The following is a 22,231-nucleotide window of genomic DNA, read 5'->3' as shown; positions in this document are numbered from 1 at the left end:
ACACACACACACACACACACACACACACACACACACACACACACACACACACACACACACACACACACCCCTCCAGGATGCGGTCTTTCTTCTCCTCCTGATCCCTGATAGTGATCCTCTCAGCAGGAGGCTTAATAATCAGCAGCTCCTCTGATTAAAGGCTCTGTTTTCTTTTTATCTGCAAAGTGTTCATGTTGACTTGAATCTTCTCTTGTAAACGTGCTGATTTGCAGAAGCCTCAGTACTGCGCTTCTCACGATTGAGCTGGTGGACTCCAAACTAACTGTTAGCTTTTTGCATTATCACGGCTTTAGGATGGTCTGATCCTCCTAATCAACCTCATTAGCATTAGCACTGTTACTATTTCACGAATCTTCTTTTTACTGCAAGAATTGTGCCTCATTGTTCCTGACCTAACTCAAGCCTCCTGATGGCAACATGGAAGATGTTGGGATGGGAAGAGTGACTGGCTGTAATGTGACTGGCTCCTCTGATGTGGAGCTTTGATATGTTAGCGAGCAGCTCAAACTAATTGAGTGTAATTACAGAGTGGAAATCTACCCGGCATCCCCGTCGCCGGGCCCCACTATGGGCCCCCCTCTCCCATGCCAAGTGTGTGACAGGACGCCATGCTTGCTGCTTCCTGGGTAACTGCTGCTAACTCACGTTTGAGGTCAGATCTGGTTACATAAAACATAATTTCTCAGAGCAGCCTGCTTCCAAATGAGGTTTCTCAGCAGGGGTGTACCATCATCCAGTGGGGCCCCTGACGGGCCCCTCAGCCTGCAGGTGACATACCACACATACCGGAGGAGCCACTGGGCCGCCGGCTGTGGGAACGTGCTCCTGTGACATGAGGCTTCCCCGTTCTCCCCCCTCCTCCCTCCCTCACTTGTAGCACCAGTTTTAATCACTTGTGTTTTCCAGGCTCTGTTACGAACTCGTTGCTCTGGTGTTTTTGGGGGTATTTGTTAATGAGTTCATGATGTGAGCACCAGGTTCAGTCACTGGGGCCCACAAGGTCGCAGCGATGCAAAAAGCACGACACGAACGTGAAAGGTGCAACAATTTGCACTCCTGTCATGACTTCTTGTCACTTTTATAATTGTTTTGTCTTCAGTCCTCTTGCTGCTTTTGCATCATGCATGTTTCCCGTCCCAGTGTTTGCACAACGTTGGCCCCTCTGGGCCTCCGTTCTGGTGCCTCTGACCTGCGTGCTCGAGTTGCGTGTTTGCAGGTTGAAGATAAGCGCTGAGGCGGCTCGTGGTGATCAGTGTGAGAATAAAAGAGGAGACTTTGGGTCGGCTCCACGGCTCCGCCTCCGTGTGTGTGTCCCTCGCTCTCTCTCGGGGTTCGCTGCCAGCTCCCGTAATTGGAGGTCCGTTCCCCCCCGTCCAATGAGAGCTTCCTTTGTCTCGCTTTGAGTTCACGGGCCAATTACGGCCTTTCTTCTTCTTCCAATCAGGACAGAGATCAAAGTTGATGTCAGGGGCCGCGTGCGGCCGCACTCACATGCATGGTTGGGCTAACGTCAGCGCTTAGCAGTCAGCCGTGGTCTCCCTGCAGGCTTTCACCTCCCCAGAACTCATCCCAGGAGCTTCTTCACTTGTTGCTGCCATCAGTGAAAAAAACACGAGAATAAAGCTTTGATTATGCCATTTTTAGGATTCACTCACATTCAGGATCAGATGTTCAAAGCTTCCCTCTTCTTGTGACCACAGCTCATGTCTTTATCCCCACAAACAACCAGTGGAAGTTCACATGTGTTAATAGAGGCTCGAGGCCTGCAATGCTTGATTCTTCTCACTATTTACCACAGTATTTCATGCACACTTTCAGTGTGAAACATGATAAACTTTCTAAAATGGAGCCAAATTTGCCTCTTAGGTCAGCTACAAAACAGGCTGTTTAGATGCATTCACCAACTTCAAAGAGAATGCCATAATAATCAATTTTATCCACTGAAACTACTCAGAAACCCCTAAAAACCTCTCTAATCTGATCTAATGTTACAGTTTCAGGTTTGTTTTCCACATGTGAGGTTTCTCTACTTTAATTACTTTATCAAATTTGATCAAAATATGGTTTATATTTTAAGCAATTAAACATTTTTTGTTGCATTTTTGCACTGAGTTTGTTTTTAAATAGATGAGGCAGCAGATTTTGTGTCTCATCCAGGTGAAGTTTCCTCGCTCAAATCTTCTCATACCCTCCACAGTGTGAATATTCTGCAGTATACCGCAGTAATCACCTCTAATGTCTGAAATCACATCACATCCGTCTGACTGAGGAATGAACTGTCTCATTTACTGAAGATTTATCACTGAAACGCTCCGTCTCCGCTCTCCAGATTCAATTTTCAGGACATTAGTGTCAGCGAGGATTTTCTGTGACTAATGAAGTGTCCTTTATTAACCTCTGATTATTCTTCCTCTCTTCTCCGTCACCATCTCCACCTGCTGCCGTCTCCACCTGTCAGTCAGCATTGGAAACACAACACAGCGGTTTTCTCTGAAATATGTACTGAGGGTGGGGGGCAGTTATAGGAATGTACTTGAGTAGGGTGGAGACTTTTACTCCTGCTCAGGGAAAAATACAGCCTGTAAAGCTCAAATACACCTGACCGGCTTTTTACCACAGTCTGGTTCATCTGCACAGAGACACACTCTGGATTGAGTTCATTACAGGATAGAGTTATACTAGTTTTATATTAGTTGAATGTCACTTCCTAGATTATTTTTATATTATTATCTGGGCCAGTTTTGGCACCTGTTTTATATTAGTTTCTAGACTACTTGTAGATGAGTTTTATACTAGTTTCTTGTCTAGTTTTATATTTGTTTCTCGCCTAATTTATACACTACTTTGAAACTCATTTTTACACTGGTCTCTAACATAGTGTATACACTACTTTTAACTATTTCCTAGCCTAGCTTATACACTACTTTTAAACTACTTTCTAGACTGATTTTTAGTCTAGTTTTATAGTTTCTGGACTAGTTAATTTCTAGCTTAGTTAATACACTACTTTTAGACTAGTTTCTAGACTAATCATCAGCTCTGATGTTAGTTTCATGCAAAATTCGAGACTAGTCTTATACCACTTTCTAGACTTTTTATATTACTTTCTGGGCTAGTTTTATTGTAGTTTCCAGACTAGTTTTAGATTAGTTCCCAGATTATTTTTATACTAGTTTCTAGTCTAGTTTTATAATAATTTCTAGACTAGTTCCCTGCCTAGTTTTATAGTCTCTGGACTACTGGATCTAGTTTCTAGATTAATTTTGTATCAGCTCCAATATTATTTTCATCCAAATTTGTTGGGTAGTTTTACGTGGAGGTTTCTATTACTTTGAAGACTACTTTTCATATTTTAGGCCAGTTTTATATGAGCTTCTTGGCTAGTTTTCTACTGGTATTTTAAGATGAGTTTTATAGTTGACTTGTTTTGGATTCATTTGAAGCTTGTTTTTTGTTTTATGTATGAACTTTATTATAAACTAGCTTCACTGTTACACATTTAATGTATTCTGATGTTGTTTTCCTCTATTTTCAGACTTTGTGCAGACTGTGGAGTTGATGTTTAGATGCATATTTGTTAGACCTGGACTGGTATTTTCTGACTGCACGTGGACGGATTAGTTTACAGTTGTTTTAACTTGAGAGTGGGAGGTTTTAAACACATTTACGACACATTTAAGAATTAAAATATGTCTGATAATGCCCTCGAGGTGATACGGCCTCAGATGCTGCTGCATCATCGCATGCATCATCTCAGTCGCACGCCGCCGTATGCACACTTACACACACACACGCACATGCACACACTGGTTTGCTGGCTGGGGCAGTAGCCTCAGAAGCAGCACACTGAGGAAGATGAGCGGCTGGGTGCAGCGCGGCGTGGCGTCGCTGTGCGGGAGGATCCTGAGCCAGCCGTTGCTGGAGCTGCTGGCGGTGAGTACGGCTGGGTGGGTGGTTTTGTTGAGGGCATTCAGTCTGGAAGCAGGTCTGATCATTAATGGAACGTCCTCCATCACCTACATGCTACATACCTCAGACAGCGGGCAGGAATGGCACCAGGAAGGAGACAGCAGGGGGTAAAATCCATCTGGAGCGAAGTCAGAGGTCAGATTTGGTGCCTGTGTGCAAAAGGTTTCATGGTTTTTGATACTTGTGATACATAAATCTGTTCTTTTTCACAGAGGTGTTTTCCGCTCATGCATAAATATTTGCAGCTCGGCCAGCTTCTACAGTGAATCTTTTTTTGCATTTCTGGCCAAAAAACTGTTTGCAAATTGGCTCATATGAAAAATAACGGCTTTAAAATCGCATTGGACCTAAAATCCTTCACGGAAAGTGTACTAAATAGGTCAGTTTGAATGCATGCGTGCAGCAGCTGTGTGATATGATGGTATGTGGACAGTTTGCATGGTTTCTTGAGCATCTGGTGCAGAAATTTGTTATTTTTGCACTTTTGCATGAATATTTGCAGCTCATTTCACTTTTAATCTGCATATTTCAATTTTTGTGTTGCACAATTGTCAGAAATTACATATACACTTGAAAAAAATTGAAGTTAAATGTGCATTGAAATGGAAATCCTGCAGGAAGGTGTAGTAAAGAGGTCAGTTTTAATGCGTGAATGCAGATTGTGTGGATGATCTGATGAGTTTTGATGCTCCTGGTGCAAAAATTTGTTTAATATTGGTTTATTTAGCAGCATTTCTTAAAGAACGACATGTTTTTTTGCACTTTTGCATAAATATTTGCCCATTGTTTAGCATTTTTAAGGATTTTTTTTGCCACACTTGTTAAAAGATGAGTGTACAGACATCTGGAAAATAATTTAATCAAACAGGAGAATGAAGAGAGGAGAGCAGGAGGAGGAGGTGAAACTCGTGAAGTCTGAGTCATAGTTTATGTTTCATGCAGAATTTGTGTCACCTGATGGTGTGTTTAACAGTTTATGGTGCATTCAGGTGCAATTGGTGCATACATGTACTTCCTTTTAGATTATGATATCCCAGCCAACTGAATTAACTGAAAATATAAAAATAAAATGTGTTCAGTTTAAAATGTATGCCAAATCTTTTGTGGATTTGAATTTGAATAATTTGGATTTTTTGATTAAACAAATATGTGCACGATCCTCCTCCTCCTCACATTAACAGGGGTTGGATGGTGACTGAAGGAGGAGCAGCGATGCATGATTGCGTTTTTTACGTCTTATTTCACTCTGTATGCCTTTTAGCATCATAAATCCATCTTTAACTGGTTTATGGTCAAACGTTTGAAGCAAAAATAAAAAAATTGTTCACATTTAAAACCACAAGGTTTTGATGTGACGAGTATCAAGCATATTTGTGTTTCCTTTGATTTCATCATCCCCTGACTTTGGCACCATAAATCAGGTGGCAGAGGTTTTTGGTTCTTGTTCAGTCAGTCAGTCAGTTTGATCAGTTGAACAGAGATCCTGATATCCGGAGACTTGACGTTCATCAGAGCTGCTTTGACCTCCAAGACGGTTGGAGGATGGCTGAGGTGGATGGAGGATAATTGGCAGTTCTTCTGGTATGATGAGGAAGGTGTGAGTCTCCTAATCAGGATGGGTTTTTTTTGGGCACAATTTTAGAATATTTTAATGCCAGTATTGGGCCAGTTCATGTTATATTTTTGCGAGCTGATGGCTTGATTTCAGGTAACCGTCGTTTGAACCCCATCGTTTGATTGTACGTTGTGTTGGTGGTCACCGAGGGGCTATTGTGGCAGAGAGCAGGAAATCAAACTCTGCATACACCTGGCACCACAGGCTTCATGTTATTGTGTCATCAGCTCCATTTTACTAGGATTAGCATCACTTGGCATGTAATAACTCCCATGAGAAGACAACCCCCATTCTTAATCTTCACTCTGGGCTCATTTATAGATTGAATAATGAATTGAAGCTGATTGAGTTCATTATTGAACCTTCCACACGTCTACACAGTTGGTCCAGAAAATTGCCGCATACGGAAGAAACCTCTCGTTTTATTATTTCCTTTGTTGAAATATCAATTCATCAAGTATTTATATAATTTCCGATTGCTCAAGCAGAGTATGTGAAAGGACAAGGCTGGTGTGAAATTACAGGCAATAACAGGTGCTTTCCACGTCAGTCTGAACTTTTCCCATCACTGAATCACTGATGTTGAGTCTGAGCAGAACATCATGTGGCTCCACCGTTCAGGAGCGCTGACTTGTTGACTCCAGCACACCTCCGGTGAGCAGAGCCGGCTGGTCCTCTCAGGTCACTTTCAGCTTATCTGATGTTCTTCCTTCAACCCAGCTGAACATCAGCACCTCTCCACAGTCCCAGTAGATTATCTTTCAGACATGGAGATACGTCCTCCTCCTCCTCCTCCTCCTCCTCCTCCTCCTCCTCCTCCTGGGCTCTGACAGAGCCGCTCATTCATACCTGCTGGAAACAGTGGACGACCTGTTCACCGTGTGAAGGAAACACACTGACATAGCAGCATCTACCACAAACTATTCTACCTCTCTACCTCTGAATCTGCAGGTTACTGAAATTGTTTTATTTATTTGTGTCCAGCTCGATAACACCATTGCGAACGACTGCGTTATTGAAGGCGAATGTCGCACTCTGTCGAGAAGCACGAACGAGTAGAGATAACTGCACGGTTACGCATGCTGACCTCTGATCTTTGGAGCTTTTTGATTCAGCCAACCCTACTAATCCTTTCAAACAAATCGTCAGAAATGTACTTTGAATGTAATACTTTGTGATATCATCATCTTAATCAGCTTTTGCCTTTCTGTGTGAGAAACGACATGAATTAATTACCCCGCCGTGTGGGGATCCTTGGAGGGATCTGCTCTGCTGAGATAATGCTTTCCCAGGAGGAGGCGGGCCATAGTGTGACGTCATGCAGGGCTCTGAGAAACACGTGTTTGAACCCGACACTTCTTCCACTGACCTCACATTGAAGACAATCATCTTCCTCCCACCGATTGATGTAACTTCAGCTGAATTGAAGACATTTAGCTGACCTGTTTTCCTCCTCTCTCCTCCTCTCAGGAGTACATGGACACTAACAGGTGTGTGGAGGAGCTCCTGCAACAGCTGGAGGAGGAGCGTTGCAGCGTGCGGAGGTGAGAGCATCCCCTGTGTTCAGTGTGTGTGTGTGTGTGTGTGTGTGTGTGTGTGGTGTTTATATTTGAATGAGGCGGGCGTTGCTGTGGTGACAGAGGACGGAATGGTTTTATGTGACAACTTTGACTTTGGCATGCCCAGCCCCCTGCAGTACCTGCACTGAGGCTCCGCCTACTGCAGAACCTATACTGAGGCTCTGCCCCCTGCAGAACCCTCCCAGACATCATTTTTCAAACGTGGCCCCTCTTTGTGCATCTCGCTCAGCATGTGAATGTGGCTCTGAGTCATTTTCCGGCTGAGTGAGCAGCGGGGGACGGAGGGGCCACACCGAGGGGATAAATGACCACTGACCCCACTTTTACCAGGCCCTTCATAAAGGAAGCGATGTGTAAAGGAATGACCCCCACCGCTCTTTATAAGACGTCTTCAGGGACCCCCACAGTGACCTCTGAGGGGAGTCGGACCGTGAACTTGTGGTGACTCCTGAGGAGCCGAGCAGCTGTGAGAGGAGTCACTAAAACATGGAAAAGGGCACAAATTGTATATTCAATTCAAAGATGTGTGTGCAGAGTGATTCTCTGAGGGGGGGGACTGGACTGTGGCAGTTCTGGTCCTGGTCTCTCCTTTTCCAGATTCATCAACAATGACACAACGCCTTCCTTTTCTCCTCCTCCTCCTCTTCCTCCTCATCAATCCATCAGCAGGAGAAAGGACGCCTCACATTCCTGCATCCTTCCTCCTCCTCCTGCTTTCATGCCACTCATCATCAGACCGTTTCACAGCTCAGACCAACATTTATGAGGTGTTTTTACCTCCCACACATCCAGAGGCAGCGATGCGGCTCAGAGGTCAACAACAAACACAGGAAAATACAATAAATAAAATAGTTTTCCATTAATTAAATTAAATACAATGAAGTAAATACTTTTTTTAGATGCACTTAATCAAATACAATCAAATCAAATACGACATAAAATGGATTTAATGTTAAAATAATGTATTTATTGTTTATAGAAATTATCATGATAAAGTTCTATGAAAATAGAAAGGGTCCAAAACAAGATTTTTTTGTCAAAGAATTTTAAAAAATGCACAAAATGAATCAGCTATACAAAAAGCTTACAAATACATTTAAAAAATATAAATTTAAAATTCAAAGTTGTTTTTTATTAAATCAAGAAATATGAAGAATAATTATATAGACTAGTCAAAAGGTTATTAAATATTTGATAAATGAAATTGCATTAAGAAAATATAAAATAACAATTACACATAAAAATTACAAGAAATGTAATAGAAAAAGAAAACGTGTCCGCTGAAAAACATCTTGTAGTTACATTAGAGTAACTCCACTACTCTACATAGTAACTAGCAAAGTAACTAGTTACTACTTTGAAATTAGTGATTGCAGTGATTTAACTTGGCGTGGTGTTATTTAATTCAACCTGAAACACATGGAAAGCTACAGGCGTCTCTCTAACTTAAGCGTCAGCATTATCGCAACTGTGTTACAGTTTCACTAAACTCCTAGTTTAGCATGAGCATTAACGTGGTGTGTAGCGTCTGTGTGGTAGACCTGTGTCGGGGGGACATATGTAGGCTGAGTGGAGATCAAACTGTGTGACCTCTTTCTTGGTCGCTCTCTAATCTTACTGCTGGATTAAAACAATGTGGCTTACATGTTCTCCGTGTTCTCTTTTTATCTTTGCCACGATCCTCTCTGGTGTTGTTTTCTAGGTTCAGGTCCTGAAGCCCACCTTGCGTGCCAGTTTCAGGCAGTCCGAGCAGTGGGGGGAGGCAGGGAGAGGCGGGGGGCTCAGGACGGTTCCTGCAGCTGCGGCCAGAGCCGGGGGGACATTAGCAACGACATCTGCTGATCAATAAGCTATTTGTCACGTTGACGGCGGTCAGATCTGATGCTCTCTGAGCCTGGGGGATTATGGGTAATGGGAGCCGCTTTGTGGAAGTGAATTTGTCCATGGGAGGGTAGCGGGGTGGGGGAATTGAACGTGGACCATTTGTGTGGTGTTTGTCCTCTTCTGATCCCACAATACTTTTTGGCTGCTAATCACAGCTACTGTGGATACATGATAATGGTCATATGACTTTCATGATGCTGGTTGCTTCTTCATGGGTGGTGTGGGGTGCATGTAGGGGGGTCTGAGGTGGAGGTACCCTCCAAATATCGCCCCCAGGATCACGTTTGAAGGAGAACCGCCATGTCTTACTATCCTTAATTGGATAAGTTGGCCGGTGAAATAATTTGATAATGCTCAGCTCCACAGAGCTCTAATGCACTCTCACAGTTTATTAGTTTGCCCTCTGAAGTGAATGACTGAGGCTAATCCAGCCTTTAGGGGGCACTTTAAGATCCGGGACGCCCTGATATCTGCAATGGGCAGTGAGCGAGGACATGAATCAGTCTGTGAGGCATTTAGGCTCCATGGGAATGTTAATGTTTGTTCTCTTAAATCAGAGGGTGGTTTGTAAAATGCTAATGAGCTGCAATTTACTGAGTGTGTTGGGGGGGAGGGCGTCCATTAGACATTTCCAACCACAAACTGATGCTCCAATATCAGACAAATATGGGGCTAACAGAGACAGACCGTAAGGAAGAACGGTTTCCAGTTAATCCTCAAACACCTCCACATACCCCCCAGGCTCACATACCCCCTGCCTTCATGTCCCTCTGCGTGATGCTTTCAGTGTAGAAAGTAAAGCTGTAGAAATCCCTGCTCTGCAGAGTTTCTATAAAGAGGTTTTTGTTGTAGCTCTCGGGGAAGTTGTGGTTTCACAACATGGAGATTTCAGAGATTTACTGGACTTGAGACACGTTTACTTGGCGTCGAACAGAATCGGGAATTATCTACATTCCTCGGAGCAATTAGCAGTTTAAGAGGCAAGTGTTTTCCAGCAGCTCTTGCATAACTTCTAATTACAGCGGTTGTTTTCAGGTGAAGGCTCCTGCAGCAGAGAGAGGAGCTCTGGTAGCATCTGTTAGCGTCTCATCTGCATCACAGAGTTTATTTTGACTATCAGTCGAGCAGCCAGGCTCCTGGACTCGTCCTCGGGTGGAGATAAGCCCACCTGAGACCCCCGGTGGTCTCCATTGTTGCTGTCACTGCTCACAAAACATCCTGCTGACTCCTTTCATAGAAACTTGTGAACGTCACAACATCTCCAACGACTCGTGAAGTCCATATTCATTCAAGTGAACTCAGTGTGAAAGCCAAGAGCTTTGGCTAGTGCTAATGCTAAAGTAAACAGTAGGCTTTGTGAAGACGATAGAAGACAGCTTCTGCTAATGCTTTGGCTAACAGTGGAGTACAACCGCTTACCTAAAGATCAGCACAACCTGTTGACAGCTCCTGAAGCTAATGCTACTGCTAAACAGGAGTTCAGTAAAATAGCAACAAAGCGCTGGAGAAAACAGCTTTAGCTGATGCGAAAGCGAACAAAGGAGGAGATTGAAGCTGTGTTAACGAGCCCAGATTATGGTAACTGTAACTGAGTAAGTCATTACTTGAAAGTTACAGTGACGTGGTGTGAGCATCGTGAAGGACGCTTTTGTGTGCGAACAGCTGAGATCTGACGTCAGGAAGAAGCAGATTAGATGTTTTTAAAAGAGTTGCATCAGTAAATGCTGTGTGTGTGTGTGTGTGTGTGTGTGTGTGTGTGTGTGTGTGTGTGTGTGTGTGTGTGTGTGTGTGTGTGTGTGTGTGTGTGTGTGTGTGTGTGTGTGTGTGTTTTTTTCTGTAATCACAGCAGGAATGTGAGTTTTTGCAGATTTACTTCACTTTAATTAAAGATTAGCTGCATCAGTGTTAATCCTGCTGATGAAGTCTCACTGGACCACCATCTTGCAGCACACACACACACACACACACACACACACACACACACACACACACACACACACACACACACACACCTCCTGCAGCCGTCATGTGACCTGCATCTGTGTGGTGGCTGCTCAGGTCTGTTGGCTAAACAAACACACTGTCTGTCTGCAGTTTAACATTTCCTGCTGCACCCTCCTCCTCTTCCTCCTCCTCCTCCTTTTCCTCGAACCACTGCTCACACTCTCCCACAACCGCCAGCATCACACACTGCACCACCACGCCACGTCCCGTTACCTCAGACCACCCTGCACCCGCTACCAATCCATATCGACCCGCTGGCCCACCATCCCCCCTGAGGAATGTGTGTGTGTGTGTGTGTGTGTGTGTGTGTGTGTGTGTGTGTGTGTGTGTGTGTGTGTGTGTGCATGCATGCGTGCATGCATGCGTGCGTGTGTGGTGGAGCCAGCCTGGCTGTGTGGGCGGCCGAGTGTTTCCAAACAGTGGAATCTGTCACTGACACCCCGGCACAGCAATAAGCAGCCGAGTCTTAATGAGCTCAGCAGATCACTCAGCAAGCGTGCGCGCACACACACACACACACACACACACACACACACACACACACACACAAACACACACACGCACGCACGCACGCACGCACGCACGCACGCACGCACGCACGCACGCACGCACACACACACACACACACACACACACACACACACACACACACACACACACACACACACACACACACACTGCCACCAGCGGAGGATCTTGAGAGAAAACCTGAAACGATTTGTGCTCATGTGACGTCTGAAACAAACCAAAGTGAAAACATTTGTCAGCTTCTTTTTTTTTTTTCTTTGTGCACAAATCCCCAAAATATGTTTTCTACAGTGAACTGGAGGAAGAATGGAAAAGCAAAACTAGTTTGGCATTCATAAGAATATTGACTCTGTAAGGTCACAAGCTACTATAAGCCCCTGGGTTCCACTCTGGATCATAATGTCGGAGTTATAGTGAGTAAATTCTACTCACAATGGAAATGAAAACGAGTGTGAATAATGGATATCTGTGCTAATGACAGTGTGTGAACAGAGTAAATATGATTACACCGCATTATGGAACCTTGTGGGGGGGCTTCTGAGGGGGGTCCGCCCATGACTCCAGGTGCTGCTCTGGTCCTCCTCCCTGCAGGATCACGCACACAGCCGCAAGGCGCTGACGTGTGTTGATGCACACACAGCCTGAGGTGTTAGCATGACGCTAACAGACACACTCGGGTGTGTGTGTGTGTGTGCGTGGGTGTGTGTGTGTGTGTGTGTGTGTGCTGACTCAGCTCCTTGTTCATCCCTCTCCTTTAATCACCTGCCCACCACCTGCTCATCAAAGCTAATCAGCACAATTAGCATTAGCATTAGCATGAGGTTCAGGGTGCTGGTTGAAGTGATGCCTCTTTAACTGAGTGCTCCTGTCACAGGGATCCTTTTAATACCCCTGCACCCCCCCTCCGCTGGTGCTATTGGGGAGCAGACAATGGACCCCCCCCCCCACCGCCTGCACCCCACCGCCTAGTCCAGGCTGCAGTTTGTCACAGCCGTTCAGCTGAGACCGATTCTGATTGCAGCAGATGGGTCGAAGTCACTCAGACCCCCAACACCTCTGCTCCTGCTTCCTACCTCCTCCTCTACACCCACCAACCCCACCCACCCCCTTATCCCCTTCCCTCCTCCACTGCTACTCATTACATCACAGTAATATATTACTATATAAAGTAGTGGATTACAGTTACTCGTTAGTTTACTGTGATTCATCAAAACTTTCTGCAGATGTGTGACTTTCTTTTATCTGTTGATCTTCTCTTCATCACCTCCTCATCATTACCTCCCCCATCACCTCCTCTTCATCAACTTCTTCTCTTCACCTCCTCTTCATCATCTCCTCCTATGCATTGCCTCCGCTTGATCACCTCCTCATCATCACTACCCCATCCCTTCCTCTTCATCGCCATTTCTTCATCAGCTTCTCCTCTCCTTGTCCTCTTCATCACCCTCTCCTCTTCATCACCCCCCATTTTTGCATTGTTGTCACCTCCAAAAAGCAGTTCCTCCTCCCTCTGTGCACACCCCCTCTATAGCCCAGCCTCCCTGCTTCAGAGAGAGCTGGGGGAGGAGGGAGGGGGAGCAGGGGGAGGTGCTGAGCTGTGTGAAGAGCAGCGTCTCTGTGAGTGAGAGGCAGAGGAAGCGTGAAGGCAGCGGAGAGCAGCCAGAGAGGCAGCGCATGTCGGCACTTCGAGGGAGACGAGGAGCAGACAAGGAGGAGGAGCAGAGGCGGAGGAGACGAGGAGGCGCTTTAGTCTGAGAGAGCAGTGCAGGGAGGCAGCGGTGCTGCAGCGTGGATGTAAACTTTGAGGAGAGCGAGCTGTCGGATTATCATGAACGTCCTCTGAATGCACCAGGATGCTGCATCTCCTGCAGGGTGAGTGTGAGTGTGTGTGTGTGTGTGTGTGTGTGTGTGTGTGTGTGTGTGTGTGTGTGTGTGTGTGTGTGTGTGTGTGTGTGTGTGTGTGTGTGTGTGTGTGTGTGTGTGTGTGTGTGTGTGTGTGTTGCCACAGAGAAATGCCCCTCTCTGTCTGGAGGAGGGTTTTTTTGCCCTGGGAACGGCTGCTTCCCATCACAGAGGCAGAAAATAGTGTGTGAATGTTTGAGAGTGGATGTAAATAAACTGAGAGCAGCCAGAACGTCTCTTCAAAACAAACACGCAGGAAGTTTCTGGACTTTTAACTCTGAGTCTGCACGTCCGCTAACGTGACCATCAAAGTATTTGACTCATGATCAGCACAATGCTGAACCTAACACAGCATGAATGCTCCATCTACAACATTAAGGCTAATGTCGCAAAACAAATACTGAAGCTCCAATACAACTCTATGCCAAAACAGGACCACAAAGCCCTAACACTTATACTAAAACTACAACAGAAATGCAAAACAGCTGAAACACGTAAATGCTAAAGCTGTAACTCAAATGTCATATCTACATTACAAATACTAAACCTTCTACATGTATGCAAAGCTACACTGTAAAATTTATAGCTACAACAAATATGTAACCCCAAATGTTACATCTCGAACACAAATACTGAAATACTCCAGCCTGAAACTCCAAAACTACCACTGCAACATATGTCCTAAAGTTGCAAATAAAAATGCTAAAGCAGCAACATGAACGTTAGCATCTCAGCGCAAGAAGAACACTCAAATGCTAAAGCTGGAACATGAATTCAAAAGCTGCAACATGAATGCTCAGGCTGCAGCAAGAATTCTGAGACTGCAATATGAATGCTGAAGCTGCATGAATGAAGAAGTTCCAGGGAGGTTGTTTCGTTCTCGTGTTGCAGCGTTTCCATTGTGGTGACCCTGATTTTGAACACTGTGCTGAACCAAAGTATTTTAATTTCCATGTTTTCGCTGCCCGTTCAGAACAATAATCATGTGAGGCTTTCATGGGAGCGGAGCAGCAGCTGGTGAAATCATCTCACCAGCGGGGGCAGATATGTGGCTGCACGGGGCAGTTTGAGCCCGCTGCCCTCTGAAACCTACCTGAGGATTAGCAGATAAGAGGATTTCCAAGTGGAGAGATTTGATTTTATAGAATTATAACTGTAATTCTCTGAAACAGTATTCATTTCTCCCATGAGGCCCCTAGCTCGTTAGACCAGCACGCTCCGTCACTATGCTGCATGCTGCACATGCACATGTTTTGATGCATGTTTCTCCTGTCTGGTTGCCTGTTAGCATTAGTATAGTCTAGAGCAGATGTTTCCAGTGAAGAGCAGCTTTCTTACATTGATGTCAGTTCTGCATGAGCATCATGAGCATTCGCAGCCTTGCAGAAACTGCAGAACTCCCCTGACAGCAGCGTGAAAGATGAACACAGGAACATGACCAAGTGACTTTGTAGCTGCTCTACCTTGTGAAGTAACTACTTTTTGGAGAAGTGTAATCAAGTAGATATTTTCCACTAACTTGCCCTCTAACTCCTGCCCTCCCCCTGGCTGTACGTGGTGACCTTTGCCAGCGTGTTGCGTTCGGGTCAAACTGAATTACTGAGGAATGTTCCTGCGTTCAATGACCGACTCAGTGAGCCTCAGCATGGGAGCAGTGTGTGTGTGTGTGTGTGTGTGTGTGTGTGTGTGCGCGCGTGCGTGCGCGTGCGTGCGCGTGCGTGCGTGCGTGCGGAGCCTCTTTAACGATGTGTACGTGTGAGGAACATCTCAGCCGGTGTGACTGCGGGCCATCCAGCTCAATTAAAGCTGTTCTGAATGCATTCCTCCTCTCATTCTGCTCCACATTTATGCCCCCCAGCCCCCACCCACCCATCCAGCAGCAGCAGCAGCAGCAGCAGCATGTGGGAACTGTAAAAACAGTCCTGTCGGCACCAGAGCTCCATGCTAACATCACTCCTTCACTGCATATTAACACGCAGGAAGACGAGACGATCAGATGTCACTCAGGAAAATATAAAGTTTAATGGCCCGACGCCATTTATAACCAATAAAAGCTTTTTATTTGAGGCTATCAGTGCTGCCTGTGGAGTGAAGTCATCAGAACGTTCCTGTGGTTTCTGGAGGGATGAAATAGCTCTGTGTGAGTGCAAAGAGGTGTGAAGACTCTTTTCTCTCTACTGACTGCACATATCCTCCATCTTTTCGCTTGTTTATGTACAAACGTCCACGTTTCTGTACACGGCTGTCAGAAACAATGCAGGCATTCACTGTGCTGTCTGTAATGATAACATAACACAGTTCACCTATGTTTTCACTTGATTATGATGAATGCTGACGTTAACCACTAATGCTAAAGCAACATCGTGCACAGATGCAATATGTAGTTACTGTTTAATTACAGTAACTAGCAAAGTAACAATGACTTCCTACTTAAATAAACTCAATTCAAAAGCTTTCATGAGGTTTGTTTGTTTGTGTTACATTTGTAATTTAAGTAGATTTTGTAATCAAAGTAAAGTTACATGTGTTTAAGCTATTTATTTTTAACTCCATGTTTTGTGGTTGGTAGGTTGGTTGGTTTGGTTGACTGGTTGGTTGCTTGGTCAGCTGGTTGGTTGGCTGGTTGGTTAGTTGGTTGGTTGGTTGACTGGGTGGGTGGATGGTTGGTTGGTTGAGTGGTTGGTTTGTTGGTTGGTTGGTTTGCTTGTTGGTTGGTTGGTTGGTTGGCCTTTCTCCTCCGAATGTGAGGAAGGAGGTCAGAGGGGAGTTTTTAGGAATATGCGGGGCAGGAGCATCCACAGTGGTGCCCTCTCTGGGCTGTAAATCACGGGGTGATAACGTGAGGAAGATGTTGTGTCAGCTGGAGAGGAAGCGGCGAGTGGCTGCAGGAGAAGCTCACCTCTGAGCTGTAAAACTCTTCTCCAAACATCTGCTGACATTCTGCACTCTGGGTGAGCAACACAGAGACTGACTGTTACAGGCGTGACGGAGAGCCTGGGAGACAGCACCGTGGTCACACTTACCCACAAAGACACATATACGGGAAACAGCGATTATGTTCCAAACAATCGTCTGGAAGCATTCTTGCTGATCACTTTTCATGATGTGGGACCAACACAGCCTCACCACTAGTTATCTTTGGTTACCAAGCAAATCCAGTGATGGAAAAGACTCTTGTTTAGCTTCAAACAACCACGTGAGTGATTTCATGAAACTTTAGTGACGGCTTGACCTGTCTGGAATATGTCATCAAGTTACTTCAACATGGTTATCTTCATGGACTGACTCTATCTGGTCAGCAGAAGTTGTATTTGTGAAAGCCCAGTTGTGGTTTTGGCAGTGGATAAAATGGTCAGATGTCAGACGTTCGGGTCAGACATCAGTAACAGGTCACCAGCGTTCGTACTGCAAATTGGTTGGTAAATTGGTTATCAACAGAACAGAAGTTTAGTCACTAACTGTACCTTTGTTTTGTGAGGCAGTCACAGTACCTGGTTAAGTCAAGTTATCATAAACTACACTTAGTTAGGTTTGTTCACCAGCGTTATCGCTTGGTTTGGTTTATAAAGTATTTGTAGTTAGTTAGATATAGCAACAATCAGCTAAATTGGGATTACTCACTACCAATGTTTAGGAGTACACACAACACTCGGTTAGTTTTAGGCCGTTGCACTTCTTAGTAAGTGTGAGGCATTCAAAACAGGTTATACTTTAATCCAGATGTCAGGGACAGTACTTGGTGACGTGTAGACACTGACTGTTGCTGGTTAGGATTATCCATGAAAATGGGGATACTAAGTTAGGTTTAATCACCTCAAATACTTACAACTAGCCCCCTCCTCCTCCAAACACTCTGTATTTACCCCTTCAGGCCTCATTGCTGCAGAGCACCACCTTTTTATTGGCCTGCTAGCCACCAGAAGTCACCCGGGTCATTTCTGCAGCATGAATAATCTGTATATCTCCGTGTTGCGTGTGGACTTTTCAATGAGGCGACAGGATGCTTAAAGGATAGAAGCAGCACAAACGCAGAACAGATGAATTATGGGATGTACACAGACACACGTGCATGCGCCCGCGGAGCAGCTGCAGCTGCAGCAGCAATGATGGCCGACTCCGAGCTGGAGTGTTTACTGCACCTTTGTGTGTATTGTATGCGAAGCGGCCATTTGTCTGCGCCTGTAAAGAGCCACTGTTTGCCCGTTTCTGTGAAAACGATGTGTTGACAGCGGCAGTAAAACACCCTGCAGCCGCTGCGCTCTGCATGACTCAGCAGAACCTTCCAGAGTTACGGTACAGTAGTAAACAGGAGTCCCTGCTCCACAATTACCTCAGTGCAGACCAGGCGGGCTGTGGAGGGAAGAACAATAGCTGCTACGTGTGACTCGCATACAGTAACAGAGCCTTTTTGACCCGTGCAACATGTGGAACCTGCTAAAGGAGCCCGCTAATTTACTGTGTCTGTGCATGCTCGAAGGTAAAATTCTCTTCATGCACATTTCTCATGTTTACCTGTGCTTCCTGGTGCAATCCAAAGACGAGCTTCTGTTCACAGCCACTCTACAGGTATGAAGAGCAGAAATGATCACGCGAATAGACAAACCTGCCTCGGGATAATGGTTTTCTTCATCTGGTTCACACTCATTAACTCTGTGTGTGTGTGTGTGTGTGTGTGTGTGTGTGTGTGTGTGTGTGTGTGTGTGTGTGTGTGTGTGTGTGTGTGTGTGTGTGTGTGTGTGTGTGTGTGTGTGTGTGTGTGTGTGTGTGCGTGTGCTTTTCTTTGTTGAGGTCCAGCAGCAATATTTTAGCTTGGAGTCATCTTTCTTTCATGATGCAAACATAAAAGATTCAGTGTGTGTGTGTGTGAGTGTCTGCATATTTTTGTCTGTGTGTTTGTACATGTGTGCTCATCCATGTGTTGAAGAGTGCCCACCCACCCATCAAGTGATTACGTCTGGCTCTGGGGCGTGTGTGTGTGTGTGTGTGTGTGTGTGTGTGTGTGTGTGTGTGTGTGTGTGTGTAAGAAAACATGAGTGGAGTCAGACAGTCACGGCGAGGTAATCCACACATTCCTGCCCGCTCAGGACGAGTCTCTGAGGAGTCTCCTGATCTTCTGTCTGAAGACGTTCAGTCCACCTTCCTCAGGTTGTTTATCCTGACTGTTTGTGGTTGAGTGCGGCGCTCCGACAACGATGATGAAGTCACAGTCTTTTTTTTTTTGTTTCATCGTACGGGTGTAATGAGGCGATCCAGTGAAGGAGAGATGTTATCGTGGAGGGAAAACAACTCGGAGCGTTCCACATGTTGTTGACTTTAGAGAAACTCTGCTAATCACCATCATCTCATTTCAGGGAGCTGCACACGTGTGCAAACAACCCACTCACATGAAGCTGTGGCTGAGAAGCAACTTCAGTTCATCTTTTTCCCACTCAGGAGTTCAGACTTTCCCAGGGGCCCATGAATGCACCATCCTCCGATGGCTGTTTCTAACAGTTGGAACTTTTAAAGTTGGAAAATTCCCACTTGAGTTGGGAGCGTTCTCATGGCAACTTCAGGAACATGAACTTCACTTTCTGGGGTGTTTTTTCCATTTCTTATGTGCTTATAAACAAAGTTTTCTCAACGATGGGAACTTCTGAGTGGTGTAAAATATAATTCCCTGAGTGTTTGGAACATTCGCACTTTGCCAGTATAAAGTTCACATTTTCAAAGCATTCAGGTAAATGTTCTCACGTTCTTGATTAAAAAAAAAAAAGGTTGTGTTTATGAGATCATTCAAACATTTAAACTGGGAGTGTCCCCATGACAACAAAAAACAGCCAAGAAATTAGTTTCTTTTCCTGAAATTTCAGTTTGACCTTGTAGTAAATTTCCAGTTTCACAGTGAAAAACCCACTCTAAGCTAGGAGTGTTTCCATGACAACAAGAAACAGCGAGCAACTCGATTGATTTTGAATTAGTTGCTCATATACCTTTCATTTGTATTTTACAAACTCAGGATTGGGAACCGTATCAGTAGCTCTTCAATGCACCATTTTTCTATTAGATTTAAGCCGGGACATTTCCAATATAGAGTTTGTGTAATGCTTACTTCTCTGAGATCTTGAAACGTCTCATTTTTCTCACTACTATGGAACCAGTCATCATAGTTACAAGGGTTGAGATGGTAAAACATTTCATTTCCCTGTGGTTGTCCCATCTTTTTTGGCACAGACAGCAGTTGCTTTTCTAGTGCAGTTCAGACGTTTGGAGCTGTCTGTGTGTTTCTTTGTGTGCTGCAGCATAAACTCGTCACATTTCACCTCCTTAATTATTGATGGTGTGTGAGCTGAGCCCCCTCCTGCCTGCCTGGGTGTGGAGGTGGCACAGTGGTTCAGTGGGATGTTTGGCACAACCGTCCTGCATTAGCAGTTGTATTATTGTTATATTGACTCAACCTCTCTCAGTTAAAGCGCAGGTGGACAGATCTGCCTCCCGTCGCAGCTCGGAGCTGGGATCAGGCCTCAGTCTCAGCGGGATGTTATAACCCGATAATTCGACGCCTCGATGGGCTCATTGTCCGGTGCTGAGAGCCGGGCTCAAACTTTGGACCGGAGCTGCGGGTTACATAACACGACTGCAGCGGGATTACAGAGAGGAAGGAACAGCCAAAAACAGCCTGGAGCTGATCTGTGGAGCATCTCTGGACCCAGCAGCTCTGCAGACGTGCTGGTCCCAGCGTGGGCGTCTGTCTGCTGCCCCCCCGTGAGCCGGGGAGGGCGGGAGAGCACGACTCAGCACTTTTCCTTCTCCTTCATCATACGTTTGAACAGCCGACACTTTTGGGTGGATTGAAGCTCTTGAGTGACTCCTCCCACAATGCACTTCAAAGCCCCGACGTGTCTGATCATGTCGTGATTGATCCTCACTCAGACCCGACAGGTCGTGTCTTTGCACGCCGCCGCCAGGGCGACGCAACCCGTCGGCGTGCTGTCTGGAGGCGGAGGCGGAGGAGGAGGAAGAGGAGGAGGAGGAAGAGGAGGAGGAGGAGGAGTGTTCCTCAGTGTGAAAACTGAGAGCAAATCATTGTTTTCACTGAGCCTTCCGAAATTTCATTCCTGCTGGTGGAAACCTAAAAAACTGAGAAATTCCCATTTCAGAGTTCAATAGCATAAAATACAAATATGTATTGCTTACATCTCATTGGGGTTGAGAGTCATACAGTTCCCACTTTCCATTCTCTCATGAATTCATGATTTTAATGACTGACATAAGATGTCTTCATGCAGATGGGAACTTGGAAAGTTGGGGAAGACTTACCCTTTACAGTTTTGAACTTCACCACTTTTCCAGTGTGAAGTTCTCGGTTTCCTTTCACATTTCCCACTTTGCTGTTTCTCTGTACGGCACAAGTTTTCAGATAGTTTCATAGTTTAGTTTATAATAACAGAATGTGATGCTCAAAAACATTTTTTTAATGCCTTGATGATTTTTCACATGTTTCTAAGATCTAGAAATCTAAGGATAAAATGCATCATTTTTCAATGATCTAATGTTAACAGATTTGATAAGTCATATCTTCAAACCCATTCATACAGAAAATAAAATGTAATTCTTACAGAAAATACTCAATAATTGGCATTAATTGCAGCCTGGATGTGAATATTTGAAGTAAATAATGAAGTACATGTCCAAGTACGGATCCCTGTGGAACAACTAGTCGTAAAATAACTGCATTTTGTGCATGCATTCTATTTAATATGACTATTTTATGGGTTTTTATGTCACTGGTTAACAATTTAAATTGAACTATTAATGGTTGCATGAGTCATGAAACTGGGGGGGGGGTCTCAGAACAGATCCATGTGGAACACCTAATAATAAATCATTTGTATTTAATAGTAATTGTATTTGATGCATACCTAATCATGTAAGCGGTTGGAAAATATTTCCAAAAAAGGGAATGTCTTTAGCCAAATAACTCACCAATTAAGATAATTGTGTCTTGCAGCTGTTATTACGGCCTGAATCTGACTTATTTTTATATATTTTTTATGTGTAAAACATTTAGAGGGTATATAGGACTGCGTGAGTTAAGCCTGGTTTCGATCTTCTGGTAATCATCATGTTGTTGGCTGTTCAGGTTCCTTACCCTGTAAAACTTTCATTGCTATTATAAGCTTTTGAAACGACCATAACTACAACAATAGGACCTGAGTCAGAATAAACTGGGATCAGGCTGGGATGAGACATTCAGGGAGTGTTTGTGTGTCCTTTGACCCTGCTGCATCGAGAGTGTGAACCTCAGGATGAATGAGCGGGAACATCATCTTCGCTCCACCAACTTGTGGATGTTGCAGGATTCTGTTGGTGCGGAGTGTTTTCAGGCCGGTTCTCACCTGGGGCAAAAAGTTACAGAGGGGGCATTTCAGGGTAAATCACACAGGGTGATTCCCAGGTTGCATTGACGTATAGACCGACGCTAATCATGTGCCGTATGGCTCCAAGCTAATGTCGCTCGTTTGCATCACAATGTTTCTTCAATTTTGTGTTGATTATTATAATTAAGTTAAATGACTGAAAATGGAAAAACAATTTTCTTCATTGCTCAGTGAACATGTCTGTGCATAAACACACACACACACACACACACTGAACATGCCAGCGTGTAAGTGTGTTGAAACGTAACCCCTGCAGCTCTGACTCTCAGCCATAACACAGACTGGAGGAATTCCAGCTCGCTCCTGTT

The 22,231-nt window shown here is 44.8% G+C and overlaps 1 protein-coding gene across 1 annotated transcript in view; it reads left to right on the top strand.

The window, feature by feature from the left end:
• Positions 1-3,876: 3,876 nt before the first annotated feature.
• Positions 3,877-22,231, top strand: part of LOC308127583 (nck-associated protein 5-like) — a gene marked incomplete at its 5' end in the record, with an annotated part of 59,208 nt that continues 40,853 nt past the window's right edge. The window contains 2 exons of the mRNA XM_080492715.1: positions 3,877-3,954; positions 7,076-7,149. Of these exons, the coding sequence (XP_080348841.1) occupies positions 3,877-3,954; positions 7,076-7,149 (152 nt within the window). The remainder of the gene's footprint in view (positions 3,955-7,075; positions 7,150-22,231) is intronic.

This window comes from Lipophrys pholis, assembly GCF_963383615.2.
Source record: "Lipophrys pholis genome assembly, chromosome: 23".
NCBI classification, from domain to species: Eukaryota; Metazoa; Chordata; class Actinopteri; order Blenniiformes; family Blenniidae; genus Lipophrys; species Lipophrys pholis.
The sequence above is the reverse complement of the archived record's forward strand: the minus strand, read 5'-3'. Positions and strand labels throughout refer to the sequence as shown.